Raw genomic sequence first — 13,054 nt, forward strand, 5'->3', positions numbered from 1 at the left:
AAACATACTTAAAAAATACAATTGTTTATAAATGTAGCTTTAATAGAAGTTTGAATATGGTTTACAGTAATAAAGTGTGTTATGATGGATTAAATCCGCTGATACGTCATTGTGCTGCTAAACACATAACGCTGAGTGGAGTGTTATTTTTGGGGTCCATTGGACATTGTGCACCCCTGATGTTGTGGTTAGTGATGCACTTGATGCCCTGCCATATCCAAGAGGAGGTTACAGAGTGTGGAGGAGTTAAGATCATGTAAGATGGTCAGAGGCAACAGGGAGTCCCGGTTCTGCACCGCTGGGCCCGCTTTGCTTTCTTAATGGAAAAAGCCTTGGATCTACAGGAACTCGGCAGGTTAACTTTGCCCCAGAAATGAATGTCTGGCTGATTTTATGATCAAATTTCAAATCAACACCTCTACAAATAGTGAACAAACAGATGTTCATTAAATGCATCAGAAGTCCCACTGATTTCACTCTCAGAGCGTCGACCAGCAGCTGGACGCTTCATCTCTGCTCTTTAAATGTTCATTTTTCTGTTTGGGCCTCTGAGCCGATCAGAGGTCTTCATCATGCAGACGGCCGCTCTCCACGCTGGAGCTAGCTCGCTTTACACAGCTAGCTCCAGAGCCTGCGGCTCGGCTGGTACGAGAGAGCCAGGTGAGCTCATACCTGGGGGCGGAGCTACAGGTGGGCAGTGCTCTCTGGTCACCTCCGCTGGAACCTGATGCCCCTTCTTCTTCTTCTTCTTCTTCTGTGGTATAAAAGAGATAAACATGGAGGAGTGACTGAACAGAACCTGAATCATAAAGAGTGGGCCAAACGGAGCAGGATGAAAACGCTTCGAAAACAACATGGTTCAGGTGAGGTTCTGAGCTGAGATGAAACAACTGTTTGGGTTGTCATGATGGGGTGTGTGTGTGTGTGTGCTGACCTGTGTGTGTCGGTGTGTGTGTGCCTTCAGCTCTGTGGAGGCGGTGGGCGGAGCCTCCTCGTCATGGACCGGATTGGATGCGCTCCTCGCTCTGCCATTGGCCAGGAAACTGAAACAGAGCGGGCAGCTGGTGTGAAGGTGCAGTTCCTGCTGTGACCACCAGGGAGCAGATTTGACCTTTTTTTCCACATTTCTTGGAAAATTTCAGAGGATTTTTAAAGTTGCAGGTCAGACCCAGAGATTGTACTCCAGTCAGAGTAGCATAACTTCAACATATTAAGCATTAATACATTAAGCTTTCATTGATCAAGTCTAAAAAGTACTTGGTAAAAAATATACTCAAGTACGGAGTAACTGATCTTAACACACAAATTCCTGTCACCAGATACTTCTGTAAAAATTCTGGTATTTTAAAAACTAATACCAAAATATTTATTGTCGTCCACCAGGACAATTTGCTGCCCTCGATATTTCCTGTGTTTATTTTGGTCTTTGTTGTGACATTTGGTGTCGATTAGGGGTGTAGTATTACAATAATCTCATGATACAATATGATACACGATATTCTGCTCACGATACAACATGTATCACGATATTCGGCGATCGAAACGCTTCAATACACTTATAATTTTCTGAAAGATTTTAGAAGGACAGAGTGATTTTGGTGACAGTTTGTGTTCCATAGACTTGGATTTCATCAGTTTTCAGTTGGATTTAATTAACTGAAAACTGATTAAAAGCATCAACTACACACTACCTGGCTCTGATTGGAGTAGGGGGGTAAAATAAAGTCTTTTGGACTATGGGAAAAAGGCTTTTCTACCTTGGCTCCCGGAGTTAGCCGTGGCTGTAAGCCGCTTACTACTAGCTGCTGGGGAAGCGGCTCCGCCTCACCCCGTAGTGATCGAGTCCTGGCAGCTGCAGCGCCGCCGTTCCCCTCTTGTATATCTGAGTATCTGCCTCTCATCGTTCTCTCAGTCTCTGATACTGTTTGTCAGTTACCAATAAGAATGATTGATCTGCCATCGTCGTCATGGCTGCGGGTTTCCCCTCTCCGTCTTCCTGCTCCAAGCAGAGCGCCGCTGCTGCTGCGCGTTGACTCTTCAGGTAATCCTTCACATACAGAGCAGAAACCACTAGGCTAAAAACAAATCACCCAGCGGATGCCACCGATCGCTCCTGTGTCCAAACTTTGCAATAATTTCGCGATCTCACTGCTTTTGCCGCTGCTCCGATCCGCTTCTTTTTCACGGTTACTTGAGCAACTTTACTTTGTTTCTTAGCAACAAAATACATCCCATAGTTATTTATTGAAGATTTGAGATTTCTAAAATCAAAGGAATCTAACGTTGCGTTTCATTTTTACCTTTGGAAGCTCATTTCCTGTCATAACCGGAAAAGCCGGTTTACTTATATGGTAAATATGGTTTACTTATTTTAGCATAATTCCGGTTTTACTTGGCCTATTAACGCAATTTAAAAACTGGTGTGTAGTTTATAATGTGCACTTTAAGCACAAGTTGAAAGTGGGACTGGGGGAGGCGGAGTCTGGCTGCCAAGCCGTCACAAACCAGACGTATGCGGCTATGGACCCCTGTGGTCTAATGTATCGATACTCGCGGATGAAAAATCAATACATATTGTAGAATCGATTTAATTATACAGCCCTAGTGTCGATGTGTGTCGAACAAATCGTGTCCCGTATCGGTTGAATACGGGACGATTCTCTATAACACACACTCCCTCAGCTCAGACACACAGCACACACTCTGTTTGCTTCCTGGGAGTCAGAGACAGCAGTCTCCATGGCAACAAGGACTGGGCGTTACCTGGGGACCCGATCGGAACCAGCACAGGTGTCCGCCTGTCCCTGCTGGATGTCCAGCTGGGGGCTGGTGTACCCCAGGGTCCCTGAGTAGTTCACATCCTGTTGGGACAGCAGAGGCGTCAGGACGCAGCGGCAGGCTGGGCCGCTCAGGTGAGCAGTTCGTTACCTGGACGACGGACGGGCGTCGTCTCTGCTTAGCTGCAGTGGATGTCCTGGGGTCTCTGCTGTCCAGGCGGTGGCGCTGTCGCACAATGTACTCATAGGTGCTGAGTCTGTTCCACACTGAGGAGACACGGCTCCAGGTGAGCCATAGCGGCCGGCGGGGGACACAGGTGAGACAGGTGAGGCTCTTACTCAGGTAGATGTGGAAGCAGAGCAAGTGGCAGAGAAGCCCCGACGACAGCAGGCCCATTGCCATGGTAACGGCAGCCAGAACCGGGATGACGGCGGCCGCTGACCTGAGAGGAGCCATAGGGAGGAAGACGAACCACACACCTGTCTGATTCTGGACTGTGGACACAGCAAACACATTCCGTCTCACACTCCAAGCTACAAGCCTTGTTCCACGGGGTCAGAGGTCAAGCCTTACCCAGGAAGTGTTTGTCGGTGCGCAGGTTGGACGGGTCCCTGAAGAACTCGACGAAGACGTAGGAGGCGAAGAGCAGAACCAGAGACACGCCCAGCAGAGCGGAGACAACGCTGTGGAGGAACAACCTGCAGGACAGGGGGACACGTGAAGACACATGTCCCGCCCCGCCCTGCTGCAGTGGATCAGCCAATCAGAAGTCACAAAGAGGACAGTAACACAGGTGTGACCAACGTGGCGTCCAGATGGAGCAGAAAGGAACCCGGTCATGACGCAGCAGAACTGTGATCCCCTCAACAAGCTGCTGCATCTCAATAAGTGGGAATATTAGGAATATTATACAATATTAAGTCACACATCATGTTCATGTTTTCAACACTTCTGTTAATTATGATGATTTTCTGCTTCCAACCAATGAAAATTTCAGACCAATAAAAAACATTTTAATACCCAAATCTGGGCTCCTCCCAGCAGTCGAGCCAGATCAGAATCAGCTTTTCATTTACTGACATGTAGCTGTGCTTCAGACTGACAGGAGGACTTGCTGTTCCTCCTGATGCTTTCTTGTGTTTCCACCTGCAGAGCTTCCTTCAACCCGCCAGCTGACATGAGGAAACAGGAAGTACTCACTTGTAGTTCCTGCTGCCCACACAGTTGTTGAGCCAGCGGCAGTGGTGGTCGAAGTTAGCAACACACTTGTTACAGGCGCTGCAGTGCTTCGACTTGGGTCCCCTGAAACAACACACACTCCAAGTGAAGTAAAACACTACATTCCCCAGAATGCAATGCAGCATCCCAGGTTAAATCTGCGAGAAGGACCTCGCTGCAGCAAACAGGAAGGGGCGGGACAGACCACTGTCAGTCTCATACCTTATTTGGAAGTCTTTTGGACTTCCAAAAGGGGGCGCTATTTTCTATACTTCCGTTTTTATTTTATTTTGAAATCTGTGATATATTTTCACCTTTAGGAAGGAGTTTCACTCTCAGCATGTATTTGAACTTATTTCTTTTATTTTCTTCAGCGCAGCTCACAGTTTTTAGCAAATTCTGTAGCTTTCGGTGTACTTCTAAATCTGTTTCGGGGCCTGGTACTGCCTCTAGTGGCGTGGGGGTGATAACACAACTAATATAATTACTAAATCAGAATACATCTTTAATATTTATTATTAATTTTGGCATTACTGGAACAGTAAAAGATAAATTCCCTCACAAAAGAACATACCTTTGCATTTTCTTAAGGAAGTAGAGCTAATTAAATGTGATAAACAAGAACTGAAAGTGATTAAAGTTTCACTTGATGGCCAACCTGTTGAAACTGTGGCAAATTTTAAATACCTCGAGTCATTCCTGGACAGTCAGCTCACCTTTGTTGAAAACACTGACTATATTTTTAAGAACTGTTCTCAGAGACTCTACCTTTTAAGAAGACCTTGGGGTTACCCAACTTAAGGTTGTATATAACCTCTAGTTAGGTAGAGGTTGTTGAGTTAAAATGCTAAAACTAAACATTTTAACTTGAGTTTTAACTTTTCATCTCCTCGGCTGGTTTGGTCACATAAGCTGCAGACTAACAGAATCTTTTAAGAATACTTTGAATGGCAGGTATAACAGCAGGTAAATGGTGGTGAAACCAAAAACATCTCTGTCTCAACTGTTTGCTGAAAGAACATGAAAGATGGCAGGAATATTTCAGCAGAGATCATCCATCCTCTTTATTTATCAGTTTGAACCTCTGAGATCATGAAGGTGTTGCTGTTCCTCTGGCAATAAGAACATTTATTAGACGTCATTTATTGACAGTGCAATAATTATTCTCAACCAAACTAAATAATATTTACCTATAGCATACTAAGTGTTTTACTCTATTCACAAATTGTTGATAATCATATCAATCAACCAATCAATCAATCAATCAATCAATCAAATCTTTATTCCAGACACATAAAAGGTCCATAGAAAAAAGGTGAAAACAAGCAAAATAAACTAAAAATAAACATGACATGATATTATTCACTGAGTCACAAATAAATGATGACGCCATGATTCCATAATCTTGAAGAGAATCTCACAGCACTAAAAGCAGGATTTACTAAAATTGCAATTATATTATTGCATGACTCAGATAATCTACACATGCATTTATACATAAGATTCCTGAGCTCAGCTGCACATGTGGGAACAGCTTTATGTACAAACTTATGTCTAGCACTGCTCCATCGAGGCTCTTTGAGCCTCATGCCATCATTGTAGGACACATAAAGTTTCTGCAGGCTGCTTTTTTTTGCATTGTCACCACAGATGGGCCGTGTAATAATGTGATTCATGAATATGATTTATCATTTTAGAGTCAAAGGAAGATTTCCTCGTTGATAGATTAAATAGTTTCATATTGTTTTTTCTATATATATATAAGACTCTACAACAAAATGTCTCAACAATATACATGGCACTGTAAAAACAAAGATGTGAATTTTTGCTTATATCTGTTTAACAACCCTGGTTGTAACAACCTGGGTTGTTATTCTTCTCTACCTAATTCATTTGTTTGTCATTGACTTTTGCTCAATTAAATTTCTTACATTGCAAATGTTATTTTTATTATAGTTGATCATGTTGTCTTTCATGTCTCCTTATGTCTTTTGTTCCTCCTATAAATGATGGAGATATATAGAAATTATTATAATGTACAAAAGTATTGTTTGTTAGGGGTACTGTGGTGGCGCAGGGGCGGAGCGCAGCCCACGCGTTGAGGCCCTGGTCCTCATGGCAGTGGTCGCAGGTTTGATTCCCGGCCTGGTGGTGTTTGCCGCATGTCTTCCCTCTCTCTCATTGCCCTCTTTCCTGTCAAACTACTTTCAAACAAAGGCCACTAGGGCCAACAAAACCTTTAAAATAAAAACAAAAGTATTGTTTGTCATTTAATTAGCTCTACATCCTTAAGAAAATGAAAAAATATCTTGTTTTATAAGATAATTTATCTTTTACGGTGCCAGTAATGCCAGAATTAATAATAAATAATAAAGACGTTGTGGTATTCTGATTTAGTAATGTAATTACCGTAGATTAGTTGTGTTACCACCCCACGCCACTAGAGGCAGTAGCAGGCCCGAAATAATGCGACTAGGAGCAGATTTAGAAATAACCGAAAGCTACAGAATTTGCTAAAAACTGAGCTGCGCTGAAGAAAATAAAATAAATAAGTTAAAATACATTCTGAGAGTGAAACTCCTTCCTTAAGGTGAAAATATATCACAGCTTTCAAAATAAAATAAAAACGGAAGTACAGGAAATGGCGCCCCCTTCACTTCCGGATTGCAATGATCCCATTTCCAAATAAGGTATCAGACTGACAGCGGTCCGTTCCGCCCCTTCCTGTTTGCTACAGTGAGGTGAACTTGAAATGTGCTTCAGATGTTGGATGGGCAGCAGAGGATCATGGGAGGTTTCCTGTCCCAGGAGACATCCCACTGATCTGGATTCAGCTCCCATCATGCTCCACCTCACAGGCCCTGAGTGCCACGTGTTGCCTCCTGGCCGGTTGGAAGGAGACAGGAACAGCAGCTCTGTCCTCCATGTTTTACTTATCGTGGCGGTTTTATATGAAGCCGTGTTTTCTGAGCAGAAGCTGCTCCTGTGAGTCGGAGCTGAACCGGCTGACTGAGCTGCTGCGGCTGTGAGCGGCCTGAGGGGGGCACTCCGACCTCCTGAGGCCGATTTAATGACTCCCTAAGCGGTGGCGCAGGTAAACACACCTGCAGCGGTTTCTGAGGCCGTTACTCACACATCCACCTGGCACAGGTAGCAGTGGCAGTTCTCGATGACGTGTGCGTGTTTGGAGCGGTCGAAGGCGGGGACCGGCCCTCTGTCGCTCCTCATCCTCACGTTGAGGTCAGCCGGGTCGACGGACACGGCCAGGACGTGAACACACAGGTGGGACACGAACAGGATGCCGGTGCACTGAGCAGCGGTTAGGGACCAGCAACAGGTGGAGACTAGGAGACACCTGTAGACCTGGAGCCGGACTCGCTCGGTCCCAACGTTTCCTGCAGCTTTTTTGTTTTTTGTTGCTGCATTTCTGTTACTAATGTTTGAAAATCGTTGTCAATATTCTACTGATGTTAAAAAAGATACAATTTCACATTTGTAGTGTTTCCATTAAAGAAGAAAGGACATTAATAACTTTGTTCACTAGTCGTTAAAAACCATGCAGAGATGGATGTAAACATTTACATGAGATAATAATCCAGCCGCTCGCGCTCATCACCATCAGCTAATCAGAGGAGTCGTCAGCCTTCCTCAGGCGTTGGCGCAACAAGCCCCGCCTACTTAGGAGGCAATGTATGCGGCGTTTTGGGGAAACAGATTTTCCAAAACAGTTATGAATTCAACATATTGAAATGACATAATGAAGTAAAGCTGTGATGGAGCCAAAAACCAACATCCTCCTCCTGCCACTTCCTGTCGTCGTCTTCTGCGTTTCCACCAGAAGTAACATCCATCTGTTGATAATCTGACTTGGATGAAGCAATTAAAATGTTTCCATTGCAGTTTTGAAAATAATCTATTTAAATGCAGCTGAAAACCACTTCATCCCAGCGCCAAAACATTTAAAACTTTTTATCAGAACCAGTGTTTTCAAAATTGTTGTTTCCATTAAGTAAGTTTATTTTGATCATTTTTGTGTAATTCTGTGAATACAGAATTACAGCTGCAAACTCTGGATCTCCTCAGGAAGATCAGGAACGCGACTAAAACCGGCCCTCTCTGCTCAATCGGTCACAATCTCAACAAGAGGCACGGGGTGACGCGGTTTGACCTCTGACCCCGGCCAGCAGCAGCAAGGATACGATGTAGCCCGCGGGGACCCAGTGCGGCGGCAGCAGCGGGACGAACACGCCGAAGCCGGTGATGGCGAAGTAGACGTAGAGCAGCCAGGCCAACAGCTGGAAGGGGTGAGGCGGCCAGCTCCAGCCGTTGGTCCGCGAGCTGAGCGGCACCTCGGAGCGCCGGGGGTCAGGGGTCGGCGCCGTGCGGTTCGGGTTCCTGCCACACACCTCCATCCCTGAGGGGGGGCGGGCGGAGGGGTGTGCATCATCAGTCTGAAGCTTCACCCAGAACCAGAATCACTAGATCCGTTCAGCTCCTGGTTCTGGAACCACTGGTCTCATTACTCCGGACTGGTCCAACTGGTCAGTGGTTCACATCTGGAGCTCAGACGATTGTTGGAATAATCACCAATAACTCTATTGACCTTATTCCTGGGGGCCTGACTGGGGAAACGATTATGGGTGTTACTTCCGGCAGCTAGCGGAAGTAGCATTATTTCATTGTAATTTGTAGGTTTATTTTGCTAATCTATGTTCATGATAGAAGTTACATCTCTCTTCTCGGTTATAATACAATGTTTAGTTAAACTTGTTCACGGACACACCGTCTGCTGTCAGAGAGCTGCTCAGTGCAGAGGATCGTAATTATGAGTTTAATCAGAGGAGCGACAGGAACAAGATCGGTAGGTTTTGTACCGGAATGAATTAGCATCGCTGCTAGCAGCTCGTTTCTCTGACAGGAATAAAGAAAAGCAGAGAAGATCTGAGATCTGTCATAGATCTGAGTTGTTCCGACAGTATAAAACACCAGAACTACACAATATCAGCTCGGTGTGACGTGAATCTTATTTTTCGTTTGAATTTAAAAAATAATAAAGTTCATGATCTGAGTCTTTATCATTATGATTGGGCCTGGAAATTTTATTTATTAGACAAAATAAAATATCTGGATTTATTTAATCCATCAGAACCAGAACCTCGAGGTTCTCCCTGAGTGTCGCTGCAAATCAGCAGAGAAATAACCGCAGCTGCTGCGCTCCAGATCTTGCGCATCACTGAATCTCCCCACTGGACTAGAACCGAACCGAACCGAACCACACATCAACCTGTTATTGAGAGAAACTTGCCACTGGAAAGTGTCGTAAGACGCCCTTGTGGAGCTCGGGGAACTGTCGTTACTGATTATTAGATGTTCCCTAATAATCAGACCACATTTAGTTCGTGGTTGCAGCAAGTTCAAGATAATCCACATCTGCATCTGAAGCAACCGAGTCATGTGACCCTAACGGTCAGCGTTAGGGTAACATGTAAACAAATGGCAGTTCCGGCTTGCGGCGGAAGTCACACCCATAATTCACACAAAGCATCATGGGGCGTAGGAATAAGATGGATAAAAATGTATCAATAAATATAAACATTTAAGATAAAAACCCGTTTCTGTAAAACTGTTCCACCAGAACCGTCCGGGTCCGGGTTTTAACTTCACCTGGTTCACATTCTGAAAAATAACCTCCAATTAATCACCTTTAGCATCCAGCTATTGATCAGCTAATCAATAATTCATCAACCGATCAGCTCTACTCTGTACTGATGTTCAGCTTTTCTCATGTTCATATTAGAAGGATTTTTAGGTTCTTTGCTACAGATGATCCATAATCAAATCCTGTTTTTGACTTTTAGATTTAAAAAAAATAATTGTTTGCATTTTTATGCATTTTATGCATAAGATTAAAGGTTAAAGCTGCAGGCCGGTCTAGTTCCTTCACTAGTCACAGAGAGCCAGCTTGGCACCATAATTCTGAGGGTTTTCCAGATCAGACCGCTGCTGCATTATCACAGGTTCTGGTTCTGCTGGAGGTTTCCTGCTGAAACACAGTGGTACTCTCCACTGTCACCACATGCTTGGTGGCTGGGTTTCTATATTATAATCAGCTGACTCAGATTGTCCTGATAATAATTAGAACCGAACTGGACCAGAATGAGACCAGTGACCCACTAGAAGCTGACAGGACATGGACCAATAGGAAAGCTCCCTTACGATGACGTCAGGATCAATAATCCATACTGAACTGATTTACAGTTGGACACATATTTCATAGAAAGCTGCTGGTGTTATTTTAATACATGTTTTAGCCTTTTAGCCTCTTGCACTGTTTTCATCGTTAAATCATTAAACTGAACATGAAAATATCCCGACAGAAATTATCAGTTCAATCTTGATAATCATTGATTCAGTGTGGGGGATCCATCTGACCTGAGACGCTTCCTCTAGTCGAACCGAGCCCGGTTCTGGAGGCAACTCACCTGGCTAACACGACTGGTCGGGTCTGGGTTTCAGGTTCGGTCCGCGGCGCCTCATCTCATCCCGCATCCCTGGCTCGGTCTCCGAAAGGAAACGGGCTGCTGTGCGGAAAAATCAGGTCAGAACCAGGCCAGACGGTCCCAGCCCGGCGGCTAGCTCAGCTCCATCCCCGCAGCAGAGCCCACAGTCCGGGAGAGGCAATGAGGTCTAGCCCGCTCTGTGGTCCCGTGCTAACTGGCAAACTAACCTCAGGGCGCCGGACTGAGCTCCCACCCCGGCCACGGAAGCGTCAGCCTCGGCAGAGATCCAAACCGCTGCCGGAAATATTTATTTTTTTTATCAGTAATCAGTAAAACAAAAAATTATAATGTAGAAGCTGCGCCTCGGTCCGCTGTTCCGCTAGCTGCGCTCCTGTAGCCCCTCACCGTCACGTAGCCTTGTACGCCGTTTCCTCGGTAACGCTCTAAATCTGCTCCTATTGGTCAACGTCAGCCAGGACCCGCCTAGCGACGTATGACGCATCGGGGTAATAAACTCTGGATTACAAGTCTTGATGCAGATGTCGGGGTTTGATTCCCGTCCGGGCTTGTATTTATATTTGTTATAATAAATTGAAATCAAAATAATAACAGAAAATAATAGACAGAATATAAAGGATAGCATCAGCCAGTGGGTCATGCAGATAAAAAAAAATGAAATGAGAGAATAAACTAAATGTTTTTATTGTTTCACTTTTTTTTTAACAAGACAGAAAATGAAAATATTTCCTCAGATCAACAAGGAGTTGTATTTTTGAATTGAAATTTATGAATAAAATACTTAGTTAAACTGTGAAAACAGTTTAACATGTCTTAAACCAGGCTCAGTTAAATTTAACAAAGCAACTGCTCCTTATCTGGAAAAAAGTCTGAAAAGTAGTTTACTAAAACCATAAATGTGAAGATGCCTGATTGGTTATTGATTAGTTTCTGATTTATATCTGAAATGTTTAGGAACTTCTGTTCTTGTCACCTCTGTGGTTTCTAGATTTTGTTGTTGCTTTTCTGTTTCTCTGTGTCCCTCCAGCAGTGGGATCAAGAGCGAAGTGTTCCTCTGTCTTCTGCAGCTCATCCTCATTGTTGCTGCTGCTGCCGTTGTTGTTGAGGCCGAGGTTCGCCTGCAGACCCATCCTGGTTCCTCAGCGCACGCGGCATCAGCGTCTTCTTCAGAAAGCGTTTCTGGAGGAAGCGGTTCCTGACGCTGATTGGACAATAGTCGTACAGGAAGTACATGAGGCCGAGGCCGCGCCCGGCGTAGTAGCGCGCCTGCGGCTGAGGCGACAGCAGCGCATGGACGATGGCGTCCACCACAGGGCTGAGGTCTGGGTTGGCGTGCTCGGCGAAGCTCTGGAACAGGTTTTTGGTCTCGGCGATGTAGTCCTCGCCGTATTCCTCCATCAGCGCTGGTGGCAGACTCTGGAGGAGCTGCTGGTGTTGCTGCTCCCAGTAGGCGTTGTTGCTGGAGGGAGCTGGGAGGAGAAGATAGTGTGGTTGTTAGCCTTAGCTCGGTTTTAGTTGTTAGCATTAGCTCAGTTTTAGTTGCTAGTGTTAGCTCACTGTTGGTTGTTAGCATTAGCTCAGTATTGGTTGTTAGCGTTAGCTTAGCATTGTTGTTAGCCTTAGCTCAGTATTGGTTGTTAGCATTAGCTCAGCAGTGGTTGTTAGCCTTAGCTCAGTATTGGTTGTTAGCCTTAGCTCAGTATTGGTTGTTAGCATTAGCTCAGTATTGGTTGTTAGCATTAGCTCAGTATTGGTTGTTAGCATTAGCTTAGCATTGGTTGTTAGCCTTAGCTCAGTATTGGTTGTTAGCATTAGCTTAGCATTGGTTGTTAGCCTTGGCTCAGTATTGGTTGATAGCATTATCTCAGTTTTAGTTGCTAGCATTAGCTCAGTGTTATTTGTTAGCATTAACTCAGTATAAGCCTGCTTTTCCTCTGCTCTGCTGTCATTTTGTCTGCTGTGTTTAAGGTTTTGTCTGATTATGAAAAATTTCCAATACATAAATATCTATATATCTGTGATGCTAGCGTCTCTAGTTTGTCTGGTTCTTTAAAGTCTTCCTACAAACAAAGTTCTTAGCACCAGCATAGCTCTTATTGGTGTGAAAAACACATTTAGGACTCCTCGATTTGCCATTTGATGCTCTGATCAACTCTTACAACTGGTGACCAAAAATGGAAAAATAGATTTTAACCAAACAATTGACAGTTATGCCGCTTCACTGATTCAAATGAAATATTTTTATGGTTTTCTTGTATTATTAGCTTCATACCAGATTTTGAAGATTGATTCTAAATGACCGATCATGATATGCGCTCATGTGGCTGCGTGTTGAAAACCCACTGTTTTAGCTCTAGCGGTTCTGATCCAAGGGGGAGAGATATAGTATGAACATATTAGCAATGCTGCTTTCTCTAAATTTACCAGAAGCCCTATCTAAAAATCACCAAAACACAAAGCAGAAAGAAACAGTAATCTAAGGAAAATAGTCCCCGGAGCTGCCCCTTGCATGTGATGCCAGGTCGGCGTCTGGGGGCGGG

At 44.5% G+C, this 13,054-nt stretch overlaps 1 protein-coding gene and 1 pseudogene across 1 annotated transcript in view; both read right to left on the reverse strand.

Moving 5' to 3' along the window:
- zdhhc1 (zDHHC palmitoyltransferase 1) overlaps window positions 1-11,052 on the reverse strand; it is a 15,413-nt gene extending 4,361 nt beyond the window's left edge. Inside the window, exons 1-10 of the mRNA XM_016664840.1 lie at window positions 10,479-11,052; window positions 8,196-8,410; window positions 7,130-7,305; window positions 3,979-4,080; window positions 3,352-3,476; window positions 3,117-3,272; window positions 2,929-3,044; window positions 2,764-2,861; window positions 935-1,043; window positions 673-754 (exon numbers count right to left, since the gene is read on the reverse strand). Coding sequence (XP_016520326.1) covers window positions 673-754; window positions 935-1,043; window positions 2,764-2,861; window positions 2,929-3,044; window positions 3,117-3,272; window positions 3,352-3,476; window positions 3,979-4,080; window positions 7,130-7,305; window positions 8,196-8,408 — 1,177 coding nt within the window. The 5' untranslated portion in view covers window positions 8,409-8,410; window positions 10,479-11,052. The remainder of the gene's footprint in view (window positions 1-672; window positions 755-934; window positions 1,044-2,763; window positions 2,862-2,928; window positions 3,045-3,116; window positions 3,273-3,351; window positions 3,477-3,978; window positions 4,081-7,129; window positions 7,306-8,195; window positions 8,411-10,478) is intronic.
- Window positions 11,053-11,232: 180 nt separating this feature from the next.
- LOC103129139 (corticosteroid 11-beta-dehydrogenase isozyme 2-like) lies at window positions 11,233-12,008 on the reverse strand (annotated as a pseudogene).
- Window positions 12,009-13,054: the final 1,046 nt, after the last annotated feature.

The sequence above is a fragment of the Poecilia formosa genome, unplaced genomic scaffold (genome assembly GCF_000485575.1).
Source record: "Poecilia formosa unplaced genomic scaffold, Poecilia_formosa-5.1.2 Scaffold518, whole genome shotgun sequence".
NCBI lineage: Eukaryota > Metazoa > Chordata > Actinopteri > Cyprinodontiformes > Poeciliidae > Poecilia > Poecilia formosa.